Source organism: Brachyistius frenatus, unplaced genomic scaffold (assembly GCF_029030835.1).
Source record: "Brachyistius frenatus isolate BFR_SWC_R1_liver_20210118 unplaced genomic scaffold, ASM2903083v1 Contig_33, whole genome shotgun sequence".
Classification (NCBI taxonomy): domain Eukaryota; kingdom Metazoa; phylum Chordata; class Actinopteri; family Embiotocidae; genus Brachyistius; species Brachyistius frenatus.
Genome location: NW_027210632.1, coordinates 4120192 through 4143404, shown reverse-complemented (window position 1 = coordinate 4143404; position 23213 = coordinate 4120192). Strand labels below are relative to the sequence as shown.

The window sequence follows — 23213 nt, the reverse complement described above, 5'->3', positions numbered from 1 at the left end:
GCCACGTCACAATAATTAGAAGCAGTGCTGCAGCTGTAATCATGTTGAACTCTATTAAAGAATTATGGCCCCTTTTTGATTTGTAAAATCCCACTCCATTTGATTTAAAAGGTGGGGAAAATAATGACTTATTCTGCATCCCTCCACCCCTCCCTTATCATCCAGGCTTCTATTTATCTTCTATTTTTGAGGGTCACGGGGGACAAAGACCTGTTGAGGGTTGGAAGGAGCGGAGCCAATGAAAGAGGCGAAAAGGCGGGGACGCCGACGGGTCGCCGGTCCCTCACGGTGAACACACCAGTCACTACCAGAGAAAATAATCCCGTTATTGGCACCACACCGCAGGACGCACTCTCCAACGGATCGCTATCGGACGCGGTGAGAGTTGGACTCGAGCACCCCGCCGATTGTTATTCAAGCGCACGGAGCGCGCGTGGCCAATCGCTCCTCGTTGCGCGCTGGATATGGATCAGGACGCCGCGCGCCTGCCTGCTGTCTCCCGCGGACAGGCTGCACTCTGCGGCGCATAAACGGCGCCCAAATGAACCGCAATCCTACCGGCTCCACCGGCGTGCAATGGCTTAACAGGAGAGCCATGAGTGTCCGGACGGAGGACAGCATCACCTTGTGCCAAAGGGCTCTCCAAATCGTAACGGAACTTTGTCTCACGGGACACGTAGACAGGGAGAAATGTTCGGATATATTCCCGCTGGAGAGCAACATACCAGGTAAAGGACACGCAGGTAAATAGAATAAATCATTATTATCTCACATCAGTTCCCTCAATTAATCACGTTCCTCTGATCTTCTGGAAATAGAGACACCGAGTAGTTGCAGCCTTTTGGAAAAAAAAGAAAGCTAAACTAATCATCAACTCTCACTAGTTAAAACTTTATTATAACACTTGGTTTGGTTTATTTCGTGGTGTTGAACTGCTCTGAGTGTTTATGTAGTCTACCTGTTACGCATCTTGCTGCAGCTCAGTCCACACTGATGAAATAGCAACAGGTGGGAAATAGACTGAGGGAATGATTCCCCCGTACTCCTATCGTCTTTATTTCCTTTTTCACTTCTCAATCTGTAGAATTTATTCAATGTGTGATTAACCAGTTTTGATTTAAAAAATTTTTTTAAAAAAGCTGCATGTATGACATGAATTAAGCTTGTTAAGAGCAAATTTAGCATTTTTATATATCAGCAGGAACAGGAAAAGTGAGCAGAAGGAGCTCAGACTGATGTTTTTCCTCTTCATGTGATTTTCTTGATGCTACGTGGCTCCTCTTGTATGACTTCATATTGTCCTGCGTTATCAAACAGGTGCATAATGCTGCCCCCTCTTTCTTACAGCTTGCTTTTCTCTCCTTTTTTTCTCCTTCTCCCGTGCATGTTTGTCTGTCATATTTTGTCCCTCGCCTGCTTCCCCTGTCCTCTCTATTCTTCACGTCTCCCTCTCCGGGGTCTCTCCATGGTTACACCGTAGACATCTCTATTAGCCTCCTTGCTGTGGTCGTGGGTTTCTGTGGCCTCGCCCTGTTGGTAGTCTCTCTCTTTGTCTTTTGGAAGCTGTGTTGGCCCATTTGGAGGAGCAAGGCTCTGTCGGCGCACGCCGAAAATGGCCTGCGCGCGGGTTTCCCCGAGGCGCCTCCGCCCAACTCCCCGACGGTCACCGAGTGCAAAGTGGCCGAGCTGGAGAAGAAGTACCCGCTGGAGGTGAAGGTGAACGGACGGAGCACGGTCAAGCTCCTGGAGGCGGCCATGAAAATCAGCCAGACGTCTCCAGACATCCCTGCTGAGGTGCAAACGGCCCTGAGGGAGAAGCTGACCCAGCAGGCTAAAATCCAGAGACAGACCACCGAGCCGACCTCCTCCTCCAGGTACCCTCACATGAACCCGCTGCAGTCGCAACCCCTCCCAGTCTCCCCTCTGCATTGAGGACGTAGTAATGATGGCAAGCTATTTATACACGGCGTGTATCTGGCGCCGACAACCACGGCACAATGGCAGCGTTTTCAGTGCCACTTTGGTCGGTGTCCTCCGCCCCTGCTGCAGTACAGAAGCAGCTCACACAGTGCAAAAAAAAAAAACACGTCCTGACAGTTCGTGACAGCGGCGCCACTGTCCTCGAGGTAGTTTGGCACGTGTCGTGCGGATCGTCACCGACTGGCTGGTGACCTTGACATGGCGTTGCACAGAGCAAAATATCTGATCCCGTGGCGTCGCTGACACGTCTTCTTGCCGCAGTTCCAACCCTGTAATCGCTCCAGTCAAACTGCTGTGATTTTAGCAGGAAGCAACCCCGGTAATTAAACAATCAGCTCTTGCTTCTTTGTGTTTTCCAGCGCTGCGTTCGAACCAGAACGTCCATAATTAGCGTTGCTGTGGGGTGGGAGCTGTCATGGCGGAGGCTTGGTTTCTCGTGAGCGGCACCAGGCAGCTGTGCTCAGTATCTCAGAGGAAGCCGTTATTGACGTTTGCTTTTCGTTTGTGTCGTTAAGGGCACGTTCATTAAATGATTTTGCGGCCGGGGTCTTGATGAATTATACGCCCACCGGTGATGCAGAAAGGCCAAGTTAAAGATTACGACGCCCACTCTCTCAATCCTTCCACCTACTTTTTTTTGACGGTGAGGGTTGGGACAATGTGGCAGCGATGTCATTGATTATCTCTTTTTTTTTTTTTTTTTAAATGAGTCCAAAAACACCTTCAACGTAACTTAAAAGGCTACTTTTAGTGGGAAAAAAAGAGGACAACTTAACAAGCTGTAGCTTAGTGAAGTTACAGATATGATCCTGTTTGTTATCAACTCATGAATCGTTGAAGAAAATGATGGTCGTCGTAATATTTCTATGAGTTGTGTTTACCAGCAGGCCAACGAAACCAGGGATTAGACGTAAGCGCAGTAGGAGTGCAACCGTAGATTGAATATTAAAGTGAACGTAGCTTCCAGGTCTAAAAAAAAACGAGGCCGATACAGAAGTGCCATGAAGTGCAATACCACCGAGGACCACTAGAGGTCGGCTCCAAAAAGCCTCCGTCTCCATACACTCCCATTCAACTTCTCTCAGGAAACACAAAGTCAACCTTTTTTTTTTCTCACGCTATTTCAGTTTTGATAACTAAAGTCATTTCTTCTCATTAGTTTTCTGGCGGTCCATCTGAAAATTCATTAATTCGAAATTAAGCTTCAAAAAGTTGTGTTTTTTTTGGGCCATGTCTGTTTGGTGGGTTCAGGTTTCCACTTTTGGTGGGAGGGGCTTAGCGTCCTTGCGTTTCCAATCAGGCTTGAGTCAGATCCACTAATCCACAAATTTGAGAAGCTAGAAGCAACAATTTGGCATCAAAATAGTTTCAATAATTTCCGATTTCAGCTCTAAAGCACGGACAGCCAGAAATGTTGACGCCGTCTTGAAAGCACACAATAAACACGAGATGTTTTAGACGCTTGGAGATTATTTTGAGAGATTATTTTTGGGGAAAGCATAAAATCCCAGCATGATTTTTTTCCATCAACATAATCCATGAGATATATATATAAAAAAAAAAAAGGCATTTCAATTCGGAAAAACCCAAAGCGCCTTCAACTTTTGCAGCGTGTTGAATCTATTTGTAACTTTCTAAGTTTTAGGAGTCAGGAAGAAGAGAGATGAAGATTTGGGTTGAGATTGTGTCGGAGGGGTGAAAGAGGATTAAAAACTGACGACACAGACCACAAGGAGTAAAGATTGTACTAATCTATGTTCAGTTAGTTGGCGTTCACCGTGTTTTTGGTATTTCAGGCATTTATTTCTCATTTTCTTTGAGGTTTATGCGTGGCTCCGAAACAACACCCAGGCCTCTGTGTCTATAGCAAAACTTGAGTGTAGTATTTAATCTTCGGCTGCACTTCCTGCGCTGTATCGTTTGTGCCACGGCTGTCAGTTCACTGCGATTGTCTTACTGTCAGAAAGGAGGAGGGCCAGTTGCTAGGTGACGAGATTGGCGAGCCAAACACAGCCGTGGTTTTCTCACAAAGATGTCAACTTCACTGAGATTTGCAGCATGCAGGTAATTCGTATAAAAACTTCAATCTAAAAGGATGGACATGTTTCTTTTCATTTCCTAAAGCAACAGACAGTGGTGGCAAAAATCAGTTGTGATTTTAAAGGTGCCATATTGTATAAATTCAGATTTTCATTCACTTTTTAAAAAAAATATATTATAAGGCAGGTACTGCTATGTAAATACTGTGAAAGTGTCAAAACGCTTTGTCCAGAGAAACACACAGCCTGTATTCAGCGACTGTGCTACTTGGACTTTCTCAAGTTTGTGATGTCACAAACCCACACTCACGTCATATATCCGCCCTCAGCACAGACCACTTCTCAACCTTTTAAGTGGGAAAAAAAAAACCACAGCGATCATTTCTTCGTGGAGCTAGCAGGCTACAAGACCTGCGATTGGCTTGGGCATGTGTCACTTACAAAAGAGTCAGCCAATCAGAAGAGAGGGTCCTCGATATAACTGCGCCTTAAAGACACAGACACAAAACAGCCTGTTCTTGGCAGAGCTGCGGAGAGAAGCTCAAAAGAGGACATGCAAAACTCTACTGAGGTGGTTTCTGGTACTTAAAAGCACAAAAATAACTTCTTTTTTGATATCAAGGTTGGAAATAAAACACAGGAAAAGTATAACATATAGGACAATTAATATTATTTGGTACTATTTGCAGGATAAAACCAGCCATTTCCAATCAAAACGATGTGTTGGATTTGCCGTTGTGTCCTTTGGGTGTCTAAAGAAAAATCAAGGTTGGGATGTCTTCATTTAAATAACGAACTTCACAAGGCTCAAAAGGACATTATTTCAATTGGGAAGTCAATTGTGAAAATCTTTAGCTCTTTCCAGTTCACACGCATCAAGCATATTTACTCTGTGATCTTCGTGTCATTCCTGGTCGGTGGGATTGGCTTATAGAGCTACAGTCAGTTTGGGCCTCAATTAATGCGGCACTGCTTTATATCAGGGGAGCGTCGGGTGTTTTTTCAATCAACATTTCATACTTCTGTGCTTTTGGTGCTTTGTCTCGAAGACAAAAGACCAAGCGAGGACAGTGTTTCGAGCTGTTGAACCAAACTGTAACGTGAGCGCCACATCATTATGCCTCATGGTCTTGAGATGTAGTTCTCTCCTGACAAACCATTAGAGCCCATCATAACAAAGCCACTCATGCATAACACCGAACCCTCTTGAGACATTTACCAGATGCCCTCTACCCTTTTCAACAGGCACAATTCATTCCGGCGCCACCTGCCTCGTCAGATGAATGTCACCAGCTTCGACTTCAGCATAGACACGGCGCCTCTCCGCCAGTCCTCCACGGCGAGCATCGGAAGAATAAAACCCGAACTCTACAAGCAGAAGTCTGTGGACTCGGAGGACGAGGCCAGAGAGCCCGTGGAGACTTGCGGGAAGCTCAGCTTCTCCCTTCGGTACGACCACGAGGAGCAGGCCTTAGTGGTGAGAATCCTCAAGGCCTTGGAGCTGCCGGCCAAAGACTTCACGGGCACCTCGGACCCGTACGTGAAGATCTACCTGCTCCCCGAGAGGAAGAAGAAGTTCCAGACGCGCGTCCACCGCAAGAACCTCAACCCCATGTTCGACGAGGCCTTCTGTTTCCCCGTGGTGTACGATGACATTTGCAACCGCAAGCTGCATTTCAGCGTCTACGACTTTGACCGATTCACGAGCCACGATATGATCGGCGAGGTGGTGGTGGACAACCTCTTTGAACTCTCTGACCTTTCCAGGGAGGCGGTAGTGTGGAAGGACATTCACGCGGCAACTACGGTGAGTTGGCGTTCACGCAAAAGACGCGGCCAAAATGCTCACAAATGTGGATGTTGTTGCCGCGCAAACGAAGCTTTGGCGCTGTCGCAGAGAAAATAACTCGTTTTTAGTTGTTGTTTTTTTTTTTAGAAAGGTCTGATGAAGAAATATTGTACTGGTTCATTTCTGAGACTTCATTAACACGCTTCCACGAGAGAGGCAGGTGGATCACAATGCATAGTTCAAATGCTTTGGGAAATGCATTACATCAAGCCAAACACCCACACGCATTTCTCCAGAAACTGCTGGGTAATCTGCAGACGAAAATAAAGCAACAGAGAGTAAAACAAATATCCAACGCCAGATCCAACAACAGCTAAACCTCTAATGAAAGCAAACAAACAGCCACTGCAGATAGTTTGTCTTTGTTTTAATACAGAATGTTTCCATTGTGATAAATATCCATTCACTGTTTCCAGGTTCCACTTCAGCGCCTGTGGACTAAATTATAGTTCAAGGCAGAACTATAAATGTAGTTTCAGACCGACCTACCTGGATGATATTCACTTGCCTTTTTATATTGCTAGTACATTCAAACTCAAGAGACTTCCTGCAGTTTACTTTCGCGACAAGCACTTTCCCTCTGAGCACGAAGGCGATCACGTTTTCAGTCCTATTTGTAAGTCAGCCGGATATTTCAGCTCCAGAGATATCAGTGAATTTTTGCCGTCTTCAGCTGAAGAACAAGCGAAAAGTTATTTTTGATTTTTGTAACATCGTGAAACCGGAGAATTTCTTAACATTTCTGCTACTTCTCTCCTCAACTTAATTTGGTTAAACGCATCTCACGATGGTTCATGCCTTGGATTCTGGGATCATTTCATCCCGAAGTGTTGATACACCCGAGGGCAGCTTCATGGATTTTCGCTGAGACCGAGGTGTTAGTTTACAGTGTGAGAGAGCTTTTATGGTGCATTTCGCTTTTCCAAGAATTGAAGGGTGGAAGGTAGAGCTGCTCATTTGACCGGAAAGTAATAACATTTTTTGTTCTACGATAGTTATATAACTTACAATACAATGAGAACTGCAAGGCCAACAAAACGAAGCAGTATTGGATCAAAGTTTGTTCAGATACTGAGAGAATTTGCAGATGCTGCACTGCTTTCTAAACATCTATTGAAGGCTTTAAGTCCCCCCCCCCAAAAAAAAAAAATGCTTTTATTCAAAAGTAAGATGTTGTTCTGATGCATTTTGCCGATTTCCTCTTTGAAATTTGAAAATACAGCATTTTCTAAATTACAAGAATAGGAATATTTAGGTTTGGTAACACGGTTGTAAAGAACTACAACTCACCTGTTGTTTGGACGAGAAGCAAAAAACACTACAAGCTTTTAGCTGAATCTATTAAATTACAAACATTTTGTGGCCACAATCTGACAATCAATACTGAAATAACACGCTGACACTCACCACTTTGCTCGCCAGCACATAAATCTGAGCAGACTCAAATGCGACTAATCAGATATGGATTGAAGAAGGCAGCCGCTCCGTGAGGTGAACATCCTCACGATGTCGATGTTTAACAGACACTAAAACATAAAGTACAGCTGAGGGTAACGTTTTTTGGTCAGAAACTATAATATTGTGCAAATCAAAAATGTTAACGTTCGATGAAACGTCAACTGTGGTGGTGCTTACAGACGTATTCCAACGGCGGTCAGGTTTTTACCTCGCTCACGTGTCCACGTGGCGTTTTCTTTTTTAGACGCTACGAGACTTGTCACGAGTAAAAAGAAGCTGCCGACACCTCGGCGGAGCATTTCCACCTTTTAACTGCGGCGACAGTTTAATGGTGACAGCCAGGCTTTCATTAGTCACACACCTGAAGAACCTCCTTCTCCGTGTCATCAAACTGCCAGCTTGAACTGCAGGTATTAGCAGCAGAGGGCTGCAGGCAGCAGCAGGGAGTAGCTGCTCGTCATAGATCAGCACCAACAGCTCCTCTCATCAAAGTCACATAAAAAAAAAAATCGCTCCCCCCCCAAAAAAAAAAAAAAAAAATGACGAATGCCTTTAAGTAGACAGCAACACCTGCAGAAAAAACACCACCTGGACATGTTACCAAGGTTACAAACTGTATTTTCATTGGAGTGGGAAAATTGAGGGACTTGACCACCATTACGTTTATTTTTATTTCTTTACTGCTCCTTGTGGATTAATTTAGGTTTTTATTGCTTTTTTTTCTCATTATGATAACGTCTATCTGACTGTTTTAATTCTGAAGAATTAGAATGACTAAATGTTAAGTTCAGGTGCTTATTCTTCACATGAGGCTGCTACATCGTGCTGATGAAATGCTCAGTGCTTGCTACAGCCTCCTTTATATGCTGACTGTTTACTCCTTTGGCATTTGTATTCGCAGAATTCACCCGGAGCGTTTAAAATGGTCTAAATGCACTCTGCTATCTTTCTTCTTCTTCTTCTTTTTTTTTTTTTTTTCATCCCGCAGGAGAGTATCGACCTGGGAGAGATCATGTACTCGTTGTGCTACCTGCCCACAGCGGGGAGAATGACCCTAACGGTCATCAAATGCAGAAACCTCAAAGCCATGGACATCACGGGCTCTTCAGGTAACCTGAGGCAAAAAGCCGGGTTCATAAATTAAAACTCGGTTGGAATGAGGCAGCAGGTGGCCACTTTGAATGGAAATAGGAAAGAGACGCCAGTAAAAGTCTCAGCTGCTCTTTTACCTGTTAAAAAAAAAAAAGCGACGAGTGTTCGGTATCCCGTCGACCTTCGGCACCGCTGAATGTTAAAACGCGGGTTCGGGAAGACATCGAACGACGCTTGTTCGATCCCAGTCAGCCGTGATTTCAACACGCGTGTCTCCACAGATCCCTACGTGAAGGTTTACTTGATATGCGACGGACGCAGGTTGAAGAAGCGAAAAACGACGACCAAGAAAAGCACACTCAATCCGGCGTACAACGAGGCCATCATCTTCGACATCCCGCCGGAGAACGTGGAGCAAGTCAGCCTGTCCATCATGGTGATGGATTACGATCGGTCAGCTGCGCCGCCGTATTGTGTGCATGCGTACGGGAGAGTCTGGTGTTTTTTTTGTGTTTTTTTTTTGCGTTGCAGGTCTTTCTAGAAGCTCCGAATGTGCGTTAACGTGTGTGTTTTTAAACCCCCACCCCCCTCCCCCACCCCCTCTCCATCCCTTCCTCCACCCCCCCGGCAGGGTCGGACACAACGAGGTGATCGGCGTGTGTCGCACCGGGCCGGACGCCGAAGGCCTTGGACGGGACCACTGGAACGAAATGCTGGCGTACCCGCGGAAGCCCATTACTCACTGGCACGCTCTGGGAGAGGTACAGACATCTTCTACTTTATCGATTTCATTTTTTATTCCACAATCTGTTTTGTTCCCCCTTTTTTTCTCTCTCTCTCTCTCTCTCTCTCAAAGAACTCACATTTACAGAGCTTGCTGCAAGCTCCTGAATGTGACATTGACTAGATTGCAGCACGATCCCCATCAGATTTTTCTGGATGTCCTTCCAGCTTTGTCCTGCCGAGCTCCTCCCTCTCCTCCTCCACGTTATGTTTGTCTTTTGATTTGATTTTAATTTTTTTTTAACAAACAACCAAACATCCAATGCTGTGAAAAACTAGAAAATCTGATGGAATTTTTTTTTTTTTTTTAAATAGTCCAAATATTCTGTCCGTTTAGTTGTTGAAATCATGTATTATTACTTTAATAATAAAAAAAACAATTTGCTTGAAGGGATGTTACCAGTTTTTAGCTAATTTATTAGCCGTCTCGCTAAAAGTCAGGTGAGAAAATCATTTTCATCTCTGTGGGCTCAGCGCAGAGACGGCGAATGTGTTTTTCTAGAAGGAAACAGCTGGCTTGGCTTTATCAAAGCTGATCGCCAACACTGTCTGACTGCAACATGTTGCATGTCAATTAACACATGTAGAAAAAAAACAGACACATTTAATGAGCGGTTAAGCGTGTGAACGGTACCGGTGACTAATATACACGCTTAATAAGATGCAAAAGTGTGACGAAAAGACGAGTTTAAAATTCGCTGGAAGGCTTTTTGCCAGAAGCCAGCTGTTTCACTACAGTTAATGTAATTTCATATTTTTACATGTTTTTTTTTCCTCTTTTGCCACACCTACTTCCCACCTGACGAATAGGAAAACACAGGTGATTACACGTTTTCAGTGGTAAAAAAAAAAAAAAAAACAACTACTTCATGCTTTGATGAAAACTGTGATCATAGGCACACACACAAAAAAAAGAAAAAGAAACGTATTCTCATTTTAAACGAGTTCTCGACAGCCTGAGTTGTTTTTTTTCCTTTATTAAAGACTATGGATCTATTCTTTGGGACGCTTTGTGCAGTGGGAACAGAAGGGACGTCTGCTTAGTCAACAAAGCGGCAGGAGACGGGAGCTCTAATAAGTACTTGTAAAGCCCATCGTGTGTGACAAGCTGTATGAAATGAATACGTTTTCAGACGATACCAAGCGCACACATAAACGGCAGAAAAGTAGATTACTCCGAACTCTTTGTGTCTTTCGGGACGACCCTGACTGGGCAAAATCTGCCTATGATCACAGACACATACCTGCTTAGTTACCATTAAAAAACAAAAACAAAACAAAAAACAGATGCGTCTGTAAAGTTGTGTCGCTTTGTGATGTTTTACCTTGCAGTGGCCGGGAAGAGCAGCAAGCTTTGAGAGTCAAGGTTCGTCTTCTTCGCCCAAAACCTCGGCAGACACCCTGACGGCCGCGGGCCGAGCGATCCCGTCGCCTCTGTAAGAAACCCAGAAGTTTTGTTTAGTCACCGAGAAGCCGTGTCTTATCGATGAGAGAGCATGACAACCACTGAATTCTTTTTTTTCTCATGCCATGTGGTTGTACTTGACCTTTTGCGTTTATTCATCTGAATGCAACTCTCTTCAAGTTGTCTACAGAGCTGCCTATGCACAGCACTCACCGTCGGGTTTCACACATTCGTGCTCGGCAAAATACTCCAAGGTTGTTGTTGTTGTTTTTTTTGCCAAACATCCACACAGGCAACGTGATTCACCGCCGTCTGTATCGACCTTTTCAAACAGCGTTTTCTTTTTTTCTGGCCCCCGGAGTTCTTTTAGCGCGTCAAGCATTTTCCTCTGAAATGGCACAAAGTTAAAGGGCTACGCCGCTCGGTGCCACGTTTACTCGATCAAAAGAAACAAAAACAACAACAAGAAAAATCCAGTGAGTGCCCGTCTGGGTTGAAGGATGCGGGGGAGCTGAGCGTCGATGGAGGGCTGGGGAAACCTCTCAGATAAAGCCGATAAAGTCACAGCTGTCGCAGACGTGTCAAACGGTAGCGGACGCTTGTAGCAAACGTGTGCACAGAGAGATGAATCAAACACAAAATTAAACCAGGCTGAACCTTACAAAAAAAACTAAAAGTGCTATTTACTTTTGTACACAGCAGATCAGTACGAGAACGACGCAGTTTGTCAACTCTTACAGGAAAAAAAACAACAAAAAAAAAACACCCGCGTTTTCCACGCGTGACCGCGTTTACGACACGTTTAGCCACACGCATGATAACGCGAGGAAAATATGTGGACAGTTTTTCACGTGGGAACCTACGTGAGCTTTTGCACATGTGGAATTCATGTGTTGTTGTTTTTGTTTTTTTTCTGTAAGGTAAGATACTAAAATTCTGCCTGGAACATGGTGCTTTATCCTCATGATGTTGTAGCAATCAACTGCAGATTTAAGTCCCGTTAAGACGTTTTAAATGGAGTCAGCTGAGAGCATCAAAGAGTCGGTTATTGTCAGTCAACTTATTATCTTAAGCTGAGACACGACAGGTGAAAATTTTCACTAAGACAGTTTTTGCATTATAGATTTTCAGAAAACTGTATGCTCAAATATGCAAATGAGGCATTATCTACCGAAGTACGTGCAAATTTACATACTTTTACCGAACAGAAATCTGACCATTGATTAAAGCCAGGTTCAAAATTCTTGGTTTATTTGGTTGGCATATTAAAGTTGAAGGTTTTTACTGAGAGGATTTTTTTTTTTTATATATATCTCTGTCTCTGTAATACTCAACTGTCAACAGCCATAAAAAAAAATTAAAAAAAGAAAATCTATTTTCGCCATGTATTTATTTAGAAATAAATAATGAATGAATGAAGAAAAACTCCTATTGAGAAAAAAAAAAATCTCAATGATTTATTTTCTTCTCATTCTGTGTCAGAAATCTCAACTTCAGTAGCACTTATACACGTCAAACTTTCCCATTTTATCCAAATCTATATCCTGAAGCTTTTTACACAGGGGTTTGTTCACATCGTTTAGAGCCTGATTTATATTACAGTTCATACACGCTAACTTTAAGGGAATGTACAGATGCAAATATACCAAGCGTAATCAAATAAGACACCTAAAGGTCTATTTTGGAGGTTTCCTTTCCACTAGTCTGAAAGAGGACACGTTATGGAAGCAAAAATAGACCACAATCTAAAAATGTACGTGAAAAAAAAAAAAAAAAAGATGCCTTTGCCTGAAGTGTCCCGTCTTAATTAACAAGCTAGCTGCTGCTGATGAAACCTGCAAGTGACAACTGTCAATCCAGGCGAGAAAAAAAAATCGAAGCTGGCTTGTTGTTGTTTTTTTATTTTTTTAAATTAAACGTAAACGGCAACTGAAACTTCACCGTACAACGTTTCCTCTTCGATTATAAATTCAGGGAAATTATAATCCACACAAAGAAGTTCCACACACATCCATGCATTTGTAGATATTATGTCTATTTTCACATGAAGCCATGTGGACTTAAGTTCAGTGCATCAAACACAGAACACGAACTCAGCTCCTCCTTCTATGTGAGTAATAAGAAACTAATAAGAAACCGACATAGCAAATAGAAAAAAGGCAATGTACTGTTATCTGACTTGCACACACACATGAAGTTAATGTTTTCCCCCCCCTCCTGCTTTGCCCTTAATATATAAAAAAAAAAGAAATATTTTTACATGTAGCATGCCTGTCACCACTTTAAAAAAAAAAAAAGAACTATTGAGGGAAAATGTGAGTAATGATGTTAAGAGTATTTCAAATTTTGAACTTTGTGTTTACAGTTGTATATATATATACTTGTCACTGGCACTGTTTGTATATATTGAAAAGTGAAATCTAAGAAACGTTGTCGTCAATTTATGGAACTAGAGACATCACAATGTATTTCTATTGTTTGGTGATTCTTTGAGCAGCTCAGACTTGTAATCGAGTGACATTTATACACGTTCTGTGATAGTTGTGAACAATTAGTCCAACTGGGAACCCGGTGAAGCCGACTCTACCTTATCAACTTATTCCATGTTTAGGAGTTTAGAGCTTTGAGCTGTATTTGTTTGCCTATTGGTTGAATCTATATCGAGCAAGAACAACTACCGTCATGATGTGTACAGTTTGTGATAACTTTTGTAACAATTTAAAGTAAGCATTTGGGATATAATTTATTGTATCTGTTTGTATTTTAACAACATAAATAATAAAAAAAAAAAATGAAGAGTCACAGCATGTCTCTGTCTGTCCCTAGTGGCCATCGGTGGTATTGCACTTTGAGGCAGTTCTGCGCTGGCTTCACTTTTAAGACCTGGAGACGACACCCACTTCTGTATAGTCTTTGGTCACACGTAACCCAGACAATGGTCTCCTCAACCTAACCACGTGGTTCCGGCCATTGCTCTGCGGCTATTAAACATTCACACGCGGCTCTCGGTTAACACACGCAGGCAGAGTCCACTGGTCAAAATGGTGCAAACACAGGGAGGTGAAAATCGACTAGACGCTCAGGCTGCGAGTGACAACAGGGCGTCGCTTTGCCAAAAGCTTCACACCTGTCTCACACCGAGTAAACCGGTTCCTTTAATTACGGTCCTGTCACGATCGCTGCTTCCCTCTGCTGCTCTTTTTCTTTGACTCTTGTCTGATGCAGCCCGAGTGATTTCTCAACACGCTGTCAGGACAACAATAAGAATAACTTTCTCTTCGGAGCAGAGAGCAAGCAGCATTGTTGGATAATTGCTCAAAATGTCTCGGACTCTTTCAGAGTGACAAACAGCGTGAAATAAAGCAGCAGGGAGACGATATTTCTTCGTTCGTTCGGGGGGTTTTTGGTTTGTATTTTCCACAAACGCAGAGCTGCGTTTCATTCTGTCGTCTTTACTTGTAAGCGGGATGATAAAGAAGCCGCCGTCAGTCTCCAAACACTTGTTTGGCACCCCGGCTGCATCCTTGAACCACTGCTCTTAATAAATGTTATATAACTTCCCATCTGAGCGACACAAGGTTTGTGCTTTTCAAACCTTTAAGACAAAAAGAAAGAAAGAAGGCTCCCTCCTTTTCAAACCTGCATGTGTTTGATGGTTGAAAAAGGAAGAGGATTTTGATCTCGCATGCAGCGCGACACGAAGCATAACTTCCTTTTGATCCACACTATAGGACGGCGTTTGTTTCATTAGTTTCCTTGGCAATGAAAGCTGCCCACTCTCTGTCTGCCAAACCCGTATTTAGAGTGGACTCGTAGCCTCGGTTAGCGGCGGCTAATGGCTGCATGTGGTGATGATGCATGTAATTAAACCGTTGCCGTTTCCTGGATGCTTGTCTGAGCTATGTGTTTAACACCTCTGCCCGGATGAAGACCGGAGAGGGGATTGGACGTTATTTGTGAGGAGTTGTCGATCCCAGTTATAAAATCGTCAACATGGAGATGATATCAAATAAAGATAAGCTTCTTTCACTTCTTGTTTAAAAAAAAAAAAAAAAAAGGCCTCTTTGTAAGACTTTAATGAACCATCGGTGGCTCATCAAAGAGCCTGAGTGCTGGCGCCGTGATTTCATTCATGATCAAATATTCAGTGCATTGCAGACAAAGTATTTTTCTTCGTATTAATTGAGACCAAGTCAAGTGGAGTTACAGAAAATCAGGTTGATGTCTCGGAGATTGAACGGCACAGACAGGTCCGGCTTTATTCTGGTGCGATTTTCCATGGTGCTCCGGGTGCGGCGGGTCAAAGGTCAACTCATTAATAGAGAGGCAGCGGGGGCGGTTTCTATTTAAAGAGCAATTATGGTTAAAGGGGTAAGTGGGCAGACAGTTATGTAATGCCACCACCCATTACAGCTTAATGGGTTTTTTTTATTATGAAGGTATTTTTGTGTCTCATGTAAAGCAAAAAAAAAAAAAAAAACAGTTTTGAAAGCAAATTTCTTACACTGCAATCAAAAATCAAGTAAAAAAATATATATAAACCGAGAACATAATTATTTGCCAGGCAAATAAAGTTGCTCTTATTGGCTTTCGGGGCCGCCATTAAAAAAGAAATCGCGGCTCTCACACGCGTGGTCGAGTCCACAGTGCATCCGGCGGGGAGGCCGCATTACATCAATCACATATCGAATGTGTGGAGGGAAAAGATTTTCCAAGCAAATATGCAAATGATCTTGTCATTTGTAGAATCAAGCAAGCAAAGGAATCCTCCGGTCATTACCCTTCCTCCTTACGATTGATGCGTCTCGACAGAAAACATCCCAACTCGCGGATAAGCCCGCGACGCGGATCCACGTTTAGACCAGGCGAGGAACTTTTGAACCTAAACGCGTTCGTCGTCGCCCCTGAAGGATGAGAGTTACTAATTACTATGTTTTGATAGTGTCGTTAAAGAAAAAAAACCGAATAATCTCAGGGCACCGGTGGGAGGAGAATATCGTCGGCGTTGCTTCACGTAGAAACAAAAAAAAAAGCTCTGCCGGGAAAAAGTGACAAAAGATCGATGTAATTATATCTGAACTCGGGGTGCTTCTACACGTCCCCCCGTTGGGTCCGAACTTTTCAACGCTTCAGTTTTAAACTTGAAGTTTAGTCAAACGCACGAGCGATGGTTGCACAGAAAATGAGTCAGTAAATAGTAGTTACTGGACAGAACCGCAGTTCTCCGAGCACGTTTGTATTTTTATTTTCTTCCTCTCTTTCAGTACGATGGTCGGGGAAACGCTGGTATTAGCTGATGACTGTTATTGTGTTCTCAGCGGAGTAGAGCAGGCTGAGGAGGGTCAGCGAGGGAAATGCAAAACACAATCGTGGCTACGACGAGCCACCGACTTTGGCTTAAATGACTGTTCAAGTCAAAACTGATGCACAAACCGGGAAGTCAGGAAATACGGGCTCTTTCTAAGAGTGTGCTTAGTTTCCAGAAAAGATTGCGCCCAGATCGGAAGAAATAAACAGAGACGTGGACAAAGAAAGACGCCTCACGTCTCTCCCACTTGACTGCACAGGCACAAACAATGACTGCAATGCAGACAAACAAACACGCCCGAAATATGATCTTCAGGGGACGCATTCGGCATGCTGAGACGTGGGGGGGGGATGGACGGGACATTCCCAGACTCACAATACGACACAATTTAAAAATCAACTGTGAAGCCCTGAAACTTAATGCGAGGAAAACATTTGGTAAAAGTTGAGGTCTGAAGTTGTTTTCTTGCTCCTTTGCAGTTTTAGAAAAGAGAATAACATGTAAAACCTTTTAGTGGTTGGTGCGGTAGCTTTGTTCCTATCCTCGATGCGACCGATAGAATTGCTTCATAAACCAGCACCACCTGGTAAAGGTTAGAGATAATAGATGAGAGATAATAGTTTGGGTTAAAACGTCGACAGCGTTTAATTAACTCATCTTCCGTAAAGTTATGCAACCTTCGTCGTCGTCATCGTGGCGACAGTAAACGCTGTTTTACAAAACTTCCCCGACTCGTGGTTGGAAAATGCGAAGCAAACGAGGGCCACCCGCACTCGGTGTTATGACACCTGAATCGTCATGGCAACAGTAAAAGTCTCCCATGGCTCCACCTCACCAGAAACAAATTCATATTGTACAAGACGTAATCTGACCCGCCTCCATTTACCCGGCACGTCGCGTTGTTGTAGTTCTCCACCCGACCACTAGAGGTCTCTCGACTTCACATCGTAATTGTCGTTTGAACCGGAGATGCAAGGGTTGGTTCTTCGGAGGACCGTCTCGGTGTTCGGCGGGTATAACGTGAACGGCTCGCCGTCTTACTCTTGTCGTGCTGACCGCGCTAATATTTACCGGTGAAATGAGCGAAAAGAAACTTTCGAGTCGGCGTCTCAGTCTGAAGCCGGCGCCAGCAGCAGCGAGCAGATGTGTGAGGTCTGTCTTGTATTTCAGCTGATTTATTTTTTTCCTCCGGCTGTGAGTCATAGTTTTGACCTGCGTTGTGGCCGCCGCCGAGGGGGGGGGCAGCCGTAAAGTCACCGCATTGGTTTCTATTTATTGTCTTTCCCCACATCACATGGTGACGTAAGAAGGACACGCACACATACTGGACATGACTCATTCACACTTCAACAGGAGTTCAGTACATGTACACCCCCCCCCCCACCTCCTCCCATCCCCCCCCCCACACACACACACACAGTGAGCATGAGAGTTATTATTAAAACACAGAAGAGAATTCTTTTGACAGAATGAAACTTTAACTTGTTGATGTAACTCCACCTGTAAAACTTTGCCTGGCGACACAAAAATGATTAAACTCATCATGTGACTTTAATAATACGGGCCAGCTGTGGTTTGTGTGCTGCTGCTGTCATCACCGGTTATGATATCGGGAGATTGAGTAACGTTTTTCCCCAATCAAAGGTGAGAAGTTGGATTTTTTTTTTTTTTTTTTTTTTTTTTTTTTTTAGGTTTAAGTTCATTGCGGGTTTTTTCCCCCTTAAACGTATGTTCATCTATAAATAAATATATATAATATGAATGCTGTATATTTGTAATGACTTCTGCGAGGAGTTATTCTTAAGGACAATAAAGTCAATTAAAAGATACTGTGATTTTTAAATGTATGACATGGGAAGGGGAGGAGCCACCGCAGATTACAGCCAATAACTAAAGTGGTTTATGAATAACACAGGTGCTACAACGACGAGCTCAAAAAGGGCTCTTATTGACGGGAAGTCCTCAAATTTAAATACAGTTCTGTGAAACTGAACAACCTTTTGTGACTAAACAGCTCATCAGCTCAAACAGTATCTTTATACCGAGCCACTTGACAGCTGAGCGTCCACTTCAGAGGGATTGCTGAGGATTACCAGCAATCGAGGCTGCGCTGTTATTCTTCTCACGGCGAGCACCTCATACTCCAGACGGACACCGAAGCTACGAACTAATGAACTGCCCGTCGAAGGTTCGCGGACGGGACGCACAGGGCGACATCGGCTCTTTATGGGGCCGCGGGGATGGAAAGAGGCGAAGCCTTCGCCGGATGCCGAGGAGGTACGGAGATTAATGCCCCGCCGGGCAGGCTAAGTCTCCTTTACACCGCTGGTTGTTACCGACTCCCACCTCAATTTGCAGGAGGTCGGGGATAAACCCACGCGGCACCGTCTCCAGGGGGGCGGGCTGATTTATCCGCAGGCCGAAGCCGTCCGGAGACCCGCAGCTCCGGCGTTCCTCCCGCCGGCGTCCCATGTGCTTTTTTTTTTTTTTTTACACCGAAGGCCGTTTGCCGCGCAGGAAACCACCAACCGGCAAACATCGTGCTGGTTTTTGATTCTTACTCGGCGTTGAATTGTCTCCTGATCGAGGCGCTGCGTTAAGCTGATTACAACCTGTCGGACTAATTGAAAAGATCGTGAGTCATCAATCACTTCACCTACCTGAACTTTTGCGTCCCTCTTCTTTCGGTGAGCGTAATTACAAAAAAAACCCCACTGTCGACAGTGTGGATGATTTGACATTTAAATAAAAGGCCGTCACCACTCACGCCAAATGACTCGTTTCACTGTCAGAATCTGATCCGTTTGATCCCAGAAAGCTGCACGATTTAATTATTTTATCCCGTTCCCAACTTAGCATATAGGCTAAACTGGAAGTTAGCCAGCTCAGCCGGTCCAAATCTCTGGTTGCTTTCATCCGGCAGCGCGAGAAGCGTCTCACCAGACACCAGGTTTTTCAAACTCGTGGCTTTAAGTGAAATTAAAGGTACACGAACAAATTCGACAAAAAAAAAAAGCTTTAAAATCCTCAGTGAACACTTCCTGCCCAGCGACAAAATGCTAAACAGACATAACAGCAATAGAGACCAAAAAAAACACAAAAAAAAAATTATTTCAGCTTATCCGGTGTAATTTATTCTGTTTTTGATCTTTGTACACTCAAATTCTACTTGAGTGACAAATATACGTCGTTATTTCCCAGATGACGGAGCATTTCCAGAAGACTGTTTGTCCAGTTCACCCACAGAGAGACAGACTTATCGTCTTTGAGCGCCGATTATAAACAACGACAGAAACATTTCACGACAAAACCGCGCCGCCCGCCTGAATTTACGACATAAAAGCAGAGATAATGCGACGGGCTACTTTTGTAACTTCTCATTTAATAAAAAAAAAAAAAAAAAAAAAAAAGATATTTCCCTTTTGCTGTCACCAAAACAAGTACAAACAGAAAACCGGACGAGCTTGTTTCGCTACGGGTTGAATGAAAATGTGTTTTTTTTATCTGCGTGTTTGCCATCCGGCTTCATTTAATATAACGCTCGTTATGGAAAATCGTAAATAATTCATGGGGATGATGAGCCGCTACGTGTGCTGATGAGTGCCATCATCGCAGACACTGTCAAGTGAAACACACACAGGCTCAACCAGCTGTCGTTTGGATTCTGACCAATACGTGTTTAAACATTTAAGAGATTTTTTTTTTTTTTTTTTTGCAATTGTGTCACTATCAGGGGAGAATGAACTCATTAGGGTGCAGATGAAAACAGGTAAAAGTAGTCAATCACCAGTTACGGTATCTTCGTCACCCCGCGTGACTGAAAGATCCTGTTGTTTTTTTTCTTCTCAAATACAAAGAAATTGTGTTTCTTAAAACCATAAATCAGTAACATATTTCCATATTTTCAGCTTTCAGCCAGAAGAATAAACCAGTTCTCCTGACTAGCTTTTAGCTAGATCTTAACCGGGCAAAACGCAATTTATAAAAAAAAAAAAACATCTTCAACATTCCTTAACTGGCAAGTAGACGAATGTAAGTCCAGTTTTCTGTCTCTGTCCGACTCTGTTGTGTCAACTTGTAAGGAAAATATCTGAATCTTTTAGCTGCTTAGATTTGAGATTTTCTTCATCAGCTACCTGCTAAATTTAATCTGTCTGTTTCTTGGGGGGGTTTATTGGAGCATTGTGCCTGAAAACAGCTGATGTTCCGGATGAGTTGTTTAATAGAATTTGCAGGCCGTGACATCAGGCTAAAAGGAGATTAAGTTGAACTGCAAATGTGATTATTCTAAAAAAAAAAAAAAAAAAATCGATTACAGAGTGGTTATTTTTGGAGTTAAAAAAAAAAAAAAAAGCACAAATTGCTTAAACTGAATTGATGGTTGAGAACATATTGAATAAGTAAATGCTGAAATTGCCGTAGGAACACAACATGTAACTACAGCTAAACACAAGTAGACATCCTGCATATTTGTTTTGTATTTACATCTTCTGCTGCCCGGCTGTCATAAAATGTGATTTATGGAGAAATAGGAAAACAACGGTGAACTGCTCCAAGCATTGCTAATACACATCAGGTCAAAACATAAAATGAGTGCTGGCGGGACTCTTAAATCCTCCTCCTCGAGTAATTTCTTTGCAAAAAGATCATTCGTCTTTTCTTAGACAAGCAAGGAGCTCGGTCATCTTACTTTTCTCAAATTGAAAGCAGAATTGCGGTCCAAAATAAAAAAAAATTGTGATTTCAGGAAAAACTCCCACTAAATACTGTATGAAGAGAAAAATGACATTAAAGGATTTTTTTTTTTTTGCAGCGCTCAGAGGACGAAACATTGATCAACTTTGGCCTAAAACAAAAAGATGCAAAACAACTAAGAAGTGAACTGAGAACAACTCGTCGGCACTCCAATTAAAATACAAATCTGAACTGAACCGAATCAGATAATAAGTTCCTGGTCAGAGTATAAAGTGCGGCCTGGAGCTGTCAATCATGCAGCGCCTGCGTTATCTGCCAGTTTTAGCTGAGGTACTAATGAGCAAACAACAGCCATCCTAGTGACCTTCTGGTGAACACAAACACACACACACACACACACACACACACACACACACACACACACACAGACACACACAGACATGCACACACACCATGAAGTACAAGCTAACCTAAAGGGGATGCATCACAAACGAAGAGGGCCAAGCGTCACCCATCGGTTGGTGAATTGTCGTATCGAAGCCTCCAGTCGGGCATGTTAGCTGCCGCCATCTTTGTTTTGTTTTTTGTGGAGGCAGAATTTACCATATTTGGCCGAGTAGAGGAAGAGCGGGTGGTGGATCCATGTAGGCTGTATGTAAAAGTGGACGTAGCTTCCCGGGTCCTGAAAAATGAAGCCCACGTGGGAGCACGTTAAACTGCAATACCACCGAGTGCCACTAGGGGTCGGCTCTGGAAAGGCTCCATCGACTCTTATTCAACTTCGCTCATGATATCAGAAGTCAATAAAAAAAAAAAAATCATTCAGTCATTCACTAAAGTCGCCCCTTATTAGTTTTCTGATGGTCCATATGAAAATAATGCCATCATTAATCAGAATATAAGCCTTAAAAATATGTTTTTGGGGGCGTGTCTATTTGATTGACAGGCCTGTGTGCGCAGTCAGGTTGTCGCCATAGGTGGGCGGGGCGTGACGACCTCTGGTTTTCAATCGGATCGAGTCAGATTCACCTCTTGACCGACTTTGTATTTCATGAGAGAAGTTGATGCTTTTTGAATGAAAGTCTAATGAAGCCAGAGGTTTTTGAAGCCAGCCCCTAGCGGCCGTCGGTGGTACTGCACGTTAATGCACTTCTACACTGCCTTTCCATTTTCAGACCTGGAGGCGACATCGATTTTTAGATGTACAGTCTGTGAGCTCAAACTATATCACCATCCAGCAACAACTTGCTCGCAGCTCCAGCAGCAGAGCTGCAGGGACGTCTTGTCCCCCGGGTGAGACACGCAGGTGGTCGATTGGTGCTCTGGAACGCTGTCAGGTCGGGCGTTTGTCACAACATAATCACTTAAAACCCCACATCTTTCAGCCGCGGTCTGGCGGTGGATGTGCGAGAGGGCGCATTGAGGTTCAGAGGAGGTTATAAAGACTGCCTCTCCCCGTCTCTATGGTAACCTGCGGGCATACCGCCGTCTCTGGAGAGCGTTAACGGCTTGTCACGCCCGTGAGAGCAAAACAGCAGGTGAGGCATCAACCGTTCAAGCTTGAGTAACAATCAAAACCCTGCAGAGAGTCAATGTTTTCCACATAACTTGCGTGGTCTAACATACATGTTTCACTGTCTTTGTTGCTGGTAAACAAGGTTTTTTTGTAGTACAATAATAATAATAATAATAATAATAAATAAATCTGGTTGAACCTAAAGGTTTGCATGGTGTCACATTCTTGAAATAAAGACTTTTTGATTAGTTTCAAATTGAATACAACCACATAAGTGATGTAAAAAAATTTGTTTACAAAAATGGATGCCTGTCTTTATTAAATTGTAATTTAATTCTAATTAAAAGGTGTAGTGCTTGTAAACATTTCTGCTGTGTAATGCCTTTTATAAAACCATCTGCAGAAGTTTGTAATCCACACACTGGTTCCCTAGCACCATCTGGTGGACAGGACATTTCACCACAAAAGACTTTGACATTCATTTGACCTCCAGCAGAATAGTTCGGGGTTACAATGGACACAAGCTGAATGGATTATGTTGTAAATCATACCATATATTTGTTTTTAGTATAATTGGATAATCATACCGGTCAATTTTTTATTTTTTTATTTTTATTTTTTAATGGCATTTGGTGCTTTATTTGATAGTAGTTACTAAAGAGTGACACCAAGTCCTCCCATATATACTCAAATAACAATAGGCTTTCAATTGACAAATCGAATACTGATATTTTTAATGAAGCCTCAAAGTTATTTTTCAAAACTGTAAAGTTTATGATCTTTTTGGTGCCAAAAATCAAAAAGGTTGTTATCAAAAGAAAGCTGGACTCAACACAGATGCAACACCATGACAGCTCAAACTAAGAAACTGTGTCAGAACTGTTGAGATGGGAAGAGGAAATATTACCAAAGCATAATAATTATCATTCAAAAGGAAACTTTAGATGTTAATGTGAGTCCTCGTACCGGGAAACCGTTTAGAATTGATTAACACTCTGAAAAACAACTATTTTGTTGTCGTTTGTCCCGCACCTGAAAAAAGGTGGATTTTAAGAGTACTATTTTTTTTTCTATCAAGCATGGTTTAT

At 43.0% G+C, this 23213-nt stretch overlaps 1 protein-coding gene across 3 annotated transcripts in view; it reads left to right on the top strand.

Moving 5' to 3' along the window:
* The first annotated feature begins 308 nt into the window (after nt 1-308).
* Nucleotides 309-23213, top strand: part of syt10 (synaptotagmin X) — a 37684-nt gene continuing 14779 nt past the window's right edge. Inside the window, exons 1-7 of one of the 3 annotated variants that reach the window (XR_011310986.1) lie at nt 309-743; nt 1481-1874; nt 5265-5826; nt 8315-8435; nt 8700-8871; nt 9050-9179; nt 10534-12359. Coding sequence is in view for 2 of the 3 variants with exons in the window: in XM_069700439.1 (XP_069556540.1) it covers nt 542-743; nt 1481-1874; nt 5265-5826; nt 8315-8435; nt 8700-8871; nt 9050-9179; nt 10534-10641 (1689 nt within the window). In the remaining variant the exon portion in view is untranslated. Of the gene's footprint in view, nt 744-1480; nt 1875-5264; nt 5827-8314; nt 8436-8699; nt 8872-9049; nt 9180-10533; nt 13398-23213 lie in introns of those variants that run through there. The other 2 variants (XM_069700440.1, XM_069700439.1) reach the window with 2 other exon arrangements.